The 9,459-nt window shown below is 49.9% G+C and overlaps 1 protein-coding gene across 1 annotated transcript in view; it reads left to right on the forward strand.

Annotated features, from left to right (window-relative positions):
• The window catches only part of LOC149434031 (uncharacterized), a gene marked incomplete at its 5' end in the record, with an annotated part of 128,936 nt that extends 126,585 nt beyond the window's left edge, over window positions 1-2,351 (forward strand). The window contains one exon of the mRNA XM_089664191.1: window positions 1,945-2,351. Within this exon, the coding sequence (XP_089520317.1) occupies window positions 1,945-2,351 (407 nt within the window). The remainder of the gene's footprint in view (window positions 1-1,944) is intronic.
• Between the last annotated feature and the right edge of the window lie 7,108 nt (window positions 2,352-9,459).

Here is a 9,459-nt window from a genome sequence, read left to right on the forward strand (position 1 = left end):
CTCTGGACACAATGCTAGCATAGGGGAAAAGACCCCCCCCCTTCTGTATGTAGCGCTACCCTCGTGAGGGCAGCTGTGTTGTGGGTACCCCTAAGCTCTGCACAGCCAGGGAATATGCATTTTCTACTCTTACATCCACAGTCAGTGAACAGTCTGTGAGCTTGTTTTTTTTTTATTTGATTATGGAAAATAAATTGGAAAGGGTAATAGGGATTATGGGATGCTCTGTTTGGCTTGAATCAATGAAGGGGGACAACCAGGGGCGGACTGACCATTTGGAAACTCTGGCACTGCCCGAGGGCCCGGGATCAGTAGGGGGCCCCATGAGATGCCTCTGGTACCTTTTTCATAGGCTTTTTTGAGTTTGGGCAAGGACACAGGGGCCCCATGATCCCCTATTGCCCGGGGGGCCCCATGAGTTGTCAGTCCACCCCTGGGGACAACTTCCTTCCTATGTACGGAGACAGATCCTGGACTGTTCTTATTACTTTAAAGCCGTCAGCCTTTGAGGATCAGTAGCAACAGCCCTTTACGGGCGAGGAACTCTCAGCCCCTCAAAAATCCACATAGCGTCTTGTAAGCTACATGCAGAGATGTCTCCTCTTCCCTGTAGAATTGCTCCCGGCTCCACAGCCGGCAGACACTACCAGCCCTCCTGGCTGCTCTGAAGATCTCCCGGGGCAAGGATAAAGGAATGGGCCCCGCGCTGTCCTTTGAAAGCTCTTTCCCCTTATGATTCCCAGGGTGTGCTGATGTACTCACTCTGTCCTCTTTGCTCCTCCTTGCTCCAGGCCTTGATCCCATTCATGCTGCACTGCTGAATGTATCCTCCTGAGCTAGCCTGAGCCCAGCCTGAAGGTCGCCCCCCCCAGCTTAGGGGGCCCCTCACAGACACCAACATCTTCCACTCGACTCCCTCGTCAGCGTGACTGTGAGGGATTTCCGGCACGAAGAATCGTGATCGGGAACACGCATGCGCAACGGAGATTCCGCAGAAGAATTGCCGGTTGTGTGCAGGCGCGCAGGAATGCGCGATCGCGCACATGCATGCACACGCACGGCGAAGATTAGTGCCAGACGGCCCATTTAAGGAGTGCCTCTGCTCAGGTTCAGTGCTGACTGGTCTTCAGCTCCCCCGTGTCCTGCTTATTCCTGTACGATTCATTTGTTCCTGACCCAACTCCAATTGCTCTTCTGTCCCCGGTTCCTGACTTTGGCTCTGCTCCTGATTTTGGCTTCTCCTTCTGATTCTGAACCATGCTGCCGGACTGTTGATGACCCTGGCTATCCTATGACTCTGCTCCAGTCCTGTGTCCTGGCTACCTACCTTACTCTGCTGCACATCTGGCAATCCACTGAACCTGCCAGGTCTATTTCTACGGTGCCCAAATCAGAGGATACTCTGCCTACCAAGGTCATCATCTGCAAGAGCCGCAAGCAACAACCACTGGCGCTCTTGTCCCCCTGGTCCCTAGACTCCCTCTGTTCCAACCTCAGCGAGCTCAGGGCTAGTGACACAAGTGAGGCCGACCTCGTCAATTCAGTTTCCTATCAGGTACGTGACACTGGCTCTCCCATATGTATGGACCAGTCCTACTACTCTACCAGTGACTCCAACCTGGAATTGGCCAAACTCCTATAAACATGCAAATTAGATCTCCACCCCTTCCTGCTCACTGACTTCTGGAAGGTTCAATGGTTCTCCAGGGCCCGGAGGAGGCGATTGAGTCCCAGCCTGTTAAGTCATCCAGCTGACTTGCAATAATCCTGACCTTGATCACAGACTCACACAGTGACCACGAGTCGTACGCAGTACATTTCCCTGCAATACACTATTCTAGTAGCACACTGGAGGGTGCAACATGTAGGTTCTCTCATGTTAATCCAGTGAATGCAGAACACAATGTACAAATGGGCTTTACTTTTACTTTTTGATTTGTGTAGACTTTCCCTGGAGGCCACATGTGGAGATGTCAGTCCCACCCCTGAGGAGCAGTGAAGAAGCCACCATACAGTGCACAGTAACAAAATACTTCCCGAATGCTGTGAATGTGAAGTGGTTGAGAAAAGACAAGCAATCCAGAGAAATGTATCCCGTGTCTTCAGATGGGATGTACAGAATTACGAATACTCTACTAGGGAGACAGAATGACAAGACGTATGGGTATACATCGTGTGTGACCTTCTCCCCGTCTCTGGAGAGAGATCAGGATGTGGAATATATCTGCAAGGTGGAACATCCCAGCCTGGAACAACCAATAGAGAGGAGTACAGGAGCTCTGCATGTCACCGGTGAGTACCACATTGACTACAGTATGATATTCAGAGTGGGCTGTTTATTACTGCTGTAGACAAGCCGTTTCCTTCATTTTGCTGCATTGCAACCATGTAGGTACCGTAGATGTCCTCTGTAGTACCTTGAGAAGGGAAGAAAAGGTTTTTACTGCCATATTATTGGGTATCCTGTGTTGCATTATTGTTTACACACCAGTAATGAACAATCCATACAACCTGTGTACTGTGTATTAGTTTTACTGGATTGTCCAACAACCTACCTACATTGTAAATGAAGAGATGATGGCGTCTGGTAACAAACATGAAATACAGTATGATACATGAAGGTGTTTGTGTAGGGCTAGCAACTTGTCATGTGACAGTACTTGGATTTGGCAATAGATGACCATGTCCCAAACAATGGAGATAGGTGACCATGTACCAAGTACTGGCGATAGGTGACCATGTACCAAACAATGGAGATAGGTGACCATGTACCAAGTACTGGCGATAGGTGACCATGTACCAAACAATGGAGATAGGTGACCATGTACCAAACAATGGCGATAGGTGACCATGTACCCAACAATGGAGATAGGTAACCATGTACCAAACAATGGAGATAGGTGACCATGTACCAAACAATGGCGATAGGTAACCATGTACCAAACAATGGAGATAGGTGACCATGTACCAAGTACTGGCGATAGGTGACCATGTACCAAACAATGGCAATAGGTGACCATGGTCCAAACAATGGAGATAGGTAACCATGTACCAAACAATGGAGATAGGTGACCATGTACCAAACAATGGCGATAGGTAACCATGTACCAAACAATGGAGATAGGTGACCATGTACCAAGTACTGGCGATAGGTGACCATGTACCAAACAATGGCAATAGGTGACCATGGTCCAAACAATGGAGATAGGTGACCATGTACCAAGTACTGGCGATAGGTGACCATGTACCAAACAATGGAGATAGGTGACCATGTCCCAAACAATGGCGATAGGTAACCATGTATCAAACAATGGCGATAGGTGACCATGTACCAAACAATGGCGATAGGTGACCATGTACCAAGTACTGGCGATAGGTGACCATGTACCAAGTACTGGCGTTAGGTGACCATGTACCAAACAATGGAGATAGGTGACCATGTACCAAGTACTGGCGATAGGTGACCATGTACCAAGTACTGGCGATAGGTGACCATGTACCAAACAATGGCGATAGGCGACCATGTACCAAACAATGGCGATAGGTGACCATGTACCAAGTACTGGCGTTAGGTGACCATGTACCAAACAATGGAGATAGGTGACCATGTACCAAGTACTGGCGTTAGGTGACCATGTACCAAACAATGGCGATAGGCGACCATGTACCAAACAATGGCGATAGGTGACCATGTACCAAGTACTGGCGTTAGGTGACCATGTACCAAACAATGGAGATAGGTGACCATGTACCAAGTACTGGCAATAGGTGACCATGTACCAAACAATGGAGATAGGTGACCATGTACCAAGTACTGGCGATAGGTGACCATGTACCAAACAATGGCGATAGGTGACCATGTACCAAACAATGGCAATAGGTGACCATGTACCAAACAATGGCGATAGGTGACCATGTACCAAACAATGACCATAGGTGACCATGTACCAAACAATGGAGATAGGTGACCATGTACCAAACAATGGAGATAGGTGACCATGTACCAAACAATGGCGATAGGTGACCATGTACCAAACAATGGAGATAGGTGACCATGTACCAAGTACTGACAATAGGTGACCATGTACCAAACAATGGCGATAGGCGACCATGTACCAAACAATGGAGATAGGTGACCATGTACCAAACAATGGCGATAGGTGACCATGTACCAAACAATGGAGATAGGTGACCATGTACCAAGTACTGACAATAGGTGACCATGTACCAAACAATGGCGATAGGTGACCATGTACCAAACAATGGCGATAGGTGACCATGTACCAAACAATGGAGATAGGTGACCATGTACCAAACAATGGCGATAGGTGACCATGTACCAAACAATGGAGATAGGTGACCATGTACCAAGTACTGGCGTTAGGTGACCATGTACCAAACAATGGAGATAGGTGACCATGTACCAAGTACTGGCGTTAGGTGACCATGTACCAAACAATGGCGATAGGCGACCATGTACCAAACAATGGCGATAGGTGACCATGTACCAAGTACTGGCGTTAGGTGACCATGTACCAAACAATGGAGATAGGTGACCATGTACCAAGTACTGGCAATAGGTGACCATGTACCAAACAATGGAGATAGGTGACCATGTACCAAGTACTGGCGATAGGTGACCATGTACCAAACAATGGCGATAGGTGACCATGTACCAAACAATGGCAATAGGTGACCATGTACCAAACAATGGCGATAGGTGACCATGTACCAAACAATGACCATAGGTGACCATGTACCAAACAATGGAGATAGGTGACCATGTACCAAACAATGGAGATAGGTGACCATGTACCAAACAATGGCGATAGGTGACCATGTACCAAACAATGGAGATAGGTGACCATGTACCAAGTACTGACAATAGGTGACCATGTACCAAACAATGGCGATAGGCGACCATGTACCAAACAATGGAGATAGGTGACCATGTACCAAACAATGGCGATAGGTGACCATGTACCAAACAATGGAGATAGGTGACCATGTACCAAGTACTGACAATAGGTGACCATGTACCAAACAATGGCGATAGGTGACCATGTACCAAACAATGGCGATAGGTGACCATGTACCAAACAATGGAGATAGGTGACCATGTACCAAACAATGGCGATAGGTGACCATGTACCAAACAATGGAGATAGGTGACCATGTACCAAACAATGGCGATAGGTGACCATGTACCAAACAATGGAGATAGGTGACCATGTACCAAACAATGGAGATAGGTGACCATGTACCAAACAATGGAGATAGGTGACCATGTACCAAACAATGGAGATAGGTGACCATGTACCAAACAATGGCGATAGGTGACCATGTACCAAGTACTGGCGATAGGTGACCATGTACCAAGTACTGGCGATAGGTGACCATGTACCAAACAATGGAGATAGGTGACCATGTACCAAGTACTGGCGATAGGTGACCATGTACCAAGTACTGGCGATAGGTGACCATGTACCAAACAATGGCGATAGATGACCATGTACCAAACAATGGAGATAGGTGACCATGTACCAAGTACAATTGTGAGAGGACACTGTGCACACTATATCTAGAAATTCAGGTCTATCGGAGAGCTGTAGCAAAGTAATGGGGAGACGGTTGGCAAAATAGGGGCTCTTTCACATGGGCAGCCAGGGGGTGGTGAAAACAGGCAGTTAAACTGCGGTTTTACCACCCCTGACTACCTATTTAAAAGCTAACATAAAGCGAGACTATACACATGCCATGGCTTTGATGCTTTAAATCACCACCGCTACCAATTTATCGTAGCTTGTTGACTTGACAGGTGGCAGTGATCTGTTAAACTCATAAATTCAAGTCAATGGGGCCATGCCCATGGTTGAGAGATTTTAGTTCCATTTTAACCACTTGCCTACCGGGCACTTCTATCCCCTCCCTGCCTACCGGGCACTTCTATCCCCTCCCTGCCTACCGGGCACTTCTATCCCCTTCCTGCCTACAGGGCACTTCTACCCCCTTCCTGCCTACCGGGCACTTCTACCCCCTTCCTGCCTACCGGGAACTTCTACCCCCTTCCTGCCTACAGGGCACTTCTATCCCCTCCCTGCCTACCGGGCACTTCTACCCCCTTCCTGCCTACAGGGCACTTCTATCCCCTCCCTGCCTACCGGGCACTTCTACCCCCTTCCTGCCTACCGGACACTTCCACCCCCTCCCTGCCTACAGGGCACCTATACCCCCTTCCTGCCTACAGGGCACCTATACCCCCTTCCTGCCTACAGGGCACCTATACCCCCTTCCTGCCTACAGGACACTTCTATCCCCTTCCTGCCTACCGGGCACTTCTATCCCCTTCCTGCCTACTGGGCACTTCTACCCCCTTCCTGCCTACCGGGCACTTCTACCCCCTTCCTGCCTACCGGGCACTTCTATCCCCTTCCTGCCTACCGGGCGCTTCTACCCCCTTCCTGCCCACCTGGCACTTCTACCTCCTTCCTGCCTACCGGGCACTTCTACCCCCTTTCTGCCTACAGGACACTTCTACCCCCTTCCTGCCTACCGGGCACTTCTACCCCCTTCCTGCCTACCGGGCACTTCTACCCCCTTCCTGACTACAGGGCACTTCTACCCCCTTCCTGCCTACCGGACACTTCTACCCCCTTCCTGCCTACAGGGCACTTCTACCCCCTTCCTGCCTACAGGACACTTCTACCCCCTTCCTGCCTACAGGACACTTCTACCCCCTTCCTGCCTACAGGACACTTCTACCCCCTTCCTGCCTACAGGACACTTCTACCCCCTTCCTGCCTACAGGACACTTCTACCCCCTTCCTGCCTACAGGACACTTCTACCCCCTTCCTGCCTACAGGACACTTCTACCCCCTTCCTGTCCAGGCCAATTTTCAGCTTTCAGCGCTGTCACACTTTGACAATTGCGCGGTCATGCAACACTGTACCCATATGACATTTTTATAATTTTTTTCTCACAAATAGAGATTTCTTTTGGTGGTATTTCCTCCCCGCTGGGCACTTTACTTTTTGCGCTATAAACAAAAAAATTGCAAAAAATTTGAAACAAATTTTTCTTTGTTTCTATTATAACATTTTGCAAACAGGTAATTTTTCTCCTTCACTGATGTGCGCTGATGAGGCAGCACTGATGGGCACTGATAGGCAGCACTGATAGGCAGGACTGAAGGGCACTGATAGGCGGCACTGATAGGCAGCACTAATGAGGTGTCACGGATAGGCGGCACTGATGATGGGTACTGATAGAAAGCACTGATAGGTGGCACTGACTGGCATCACTGGGCACTGACTGGCGCAACTGCTGGGCACTGACTGGCGGCACTGCTGGGCTGCACTGATGGGCACAGGTGGGTGGCACTGCTGGGCACCGATCATCAAGGCACTGATCATCAGTGCCCTGATGACCGGTGCCGATCCCCGCTGTGACAACTGCCGGTTCTCGGCAGTACTTTCCCCACGTTCTGGCAGCGCAAGGAAAGTGCAGCCGAGAACCGGCAATTGCATTTCCCGGTGATCAGCGTGTCATTGAACACGGCTAATCATGTGGTAATAGACCGCTGTGATTGGCCTTTTACCACATCACGTGATCAGCTGTGTCAGTAGGAGATCGCCGGGGGCGCGATGGAGAGTGCGTTCTGGGAGGACGTCATATGACCCCCACCCAGGACTGGCCGGCCGCAGTGTAGCCGTCATTCGGATATCTGCGGTTGGCAAGTAGTTGAGTTACAGATGAAGCCTAGGAAGCTGGGAAGGTCAGGTGATAGAAGAAAGAGACAGGAGACGGAACGTCTGCCAAGATCTCAATGATTGGTCCTTGGTGGACTGATCCTTTAGCGATCCACTGGCTGAAGTATAGGCAGATGGACATATGGTTGTGTTGCAAACGTCCAATGGGCTCTTTAATTTCAAACATGTAGATTTTCTGATCTCTGTTTAGATTCCCTAATAGAACGATGGAGAGTAGTGAGAAGATACATCTGGACTTTACTGAAGAGGTTAAAGTAATGCAGAAAACAAAGTGACTTAGGATTTCCTTAAGCTAAAGAACCCAAAATTCAAATGGAGCTGATAATTAATGTTGTACCTCCTTACCCCTGGGAAGATGAGGAGGACTCCCCCGTATGTGGGCTAGTATTTCACCTCTTAGGGTGGAAGCTTTGACACCCTGACCTCATTGACAAGGAGTTGGGCCTCTGTCACTTCAGACTGTTTCAGAGAGTTTATTAAAGTGCAATAGGCTCAGGAGAGAGGGTTAGGGTACAGGATACCCCAAAATAGGCAAATATTGGTGCCAGACCTGTCTAGTAGCTACAGTCAATGCAGGCTATGGACCTCTAAGCTGGGCCTTGCAACCTGTATTAGTAGGCAACCAGGCTGCTCAAGTACCTCCTGGAAATTCTTACACTGTCCACCAGCAGCCTATACTCTCCAGGACACCATTCAGCAGGGAAGTCCTTCCTTAGAATGCTCCACACAGGCAGCCATGTTCCTGCTTCACACCTTCTTAATGTACCCTCCATAAAGCAGCTTGAATTCTGTAGGCCCTAGGCTCATGCCTCTCTTTTAGTATGGACCCTCCCCGGGAAGCAGGCTTGTGGGGCAAAGACCTCCCACACCATCTCCTCTCCTGGCAACAGCCCAGGAGGCAAGGATCTCCTCTCCTGACAGGAGCCCAGGAGGCAAGGATCTCCTCTCCTGGCAACAGCCCAGGAGGCAAGGATCTCCTCTCCTGACAGGAGCCCAGGAGGCAAGGATCTCCTCTCCTGACAGGAGCCCAGGAGGCAAGGATCTCCTCTCCTGACAGGAGCCCAGGAGGCAAGGATCTCCTCTCCTGACAGGAGCCCAGGAGGCAAGGATCTCCTCTCCTGACAGGAGCCCAGGAGGCAAGGATCTCCTCTCCTGACAGGAGCCCAGGAGGCAAGGATCTCCTCTCCTGACAGGAGCCCAGGAGGCAAGGATCTCCTCTCCTGACAGGAGCCCAAGGACAAAGACCCTTCTGGAAGGTCATCCCATATCATTCCCCACTGGCAGTAAACCTCTTAGTGATTGGTCAGGGGGACATACATTTTCATAACTCACCAATATTGTTTCTTATTGCACTATCTGCTGAGGAACACTCCCCTGCAATAGGCAAACAGTACCCAGGTGCACGGTTCAGCCCCAGTGCCGGCGGCCAGTCAAACTCTATGAGAGGGTGGCAGCTGATGCTGCTGGACAGTGCACCTAGTAGATGACCTCTCTCAGGAGGCCAATGAGTTCCAAGCTTTCCACCTTTCCATCTCGATGCTCACAGGCAGCCCCATCCCACTAGGCCTCCTGGCAGACTCCTTCCTCAGTCTCACATCTTCCTCTCTCTTTCTTTCACCCGACTCTTTTCCCGCACTCCACTCTCCTGCTACTGAGCAGGCTCCAACACTTTTAAAGGGTGTCCAGCC

This window comes from Staurois parvus, unplaced genomic scaffold (genome assembly GCF_062004578.1).
Source record: "Staurois parvus isolate SC_StPar_1 unplaced genomic scaffold, SC_StPar_1.0 ptg001852l, whole genome shotgun sequence".
In the NCBI taxonomy this organism is placed as follows: domain Eukaryota; kingdom Metazoa; phylum Chordata; class Amphibia; order Anura; family Ranidae; genus Staurois; species Staurois parvus.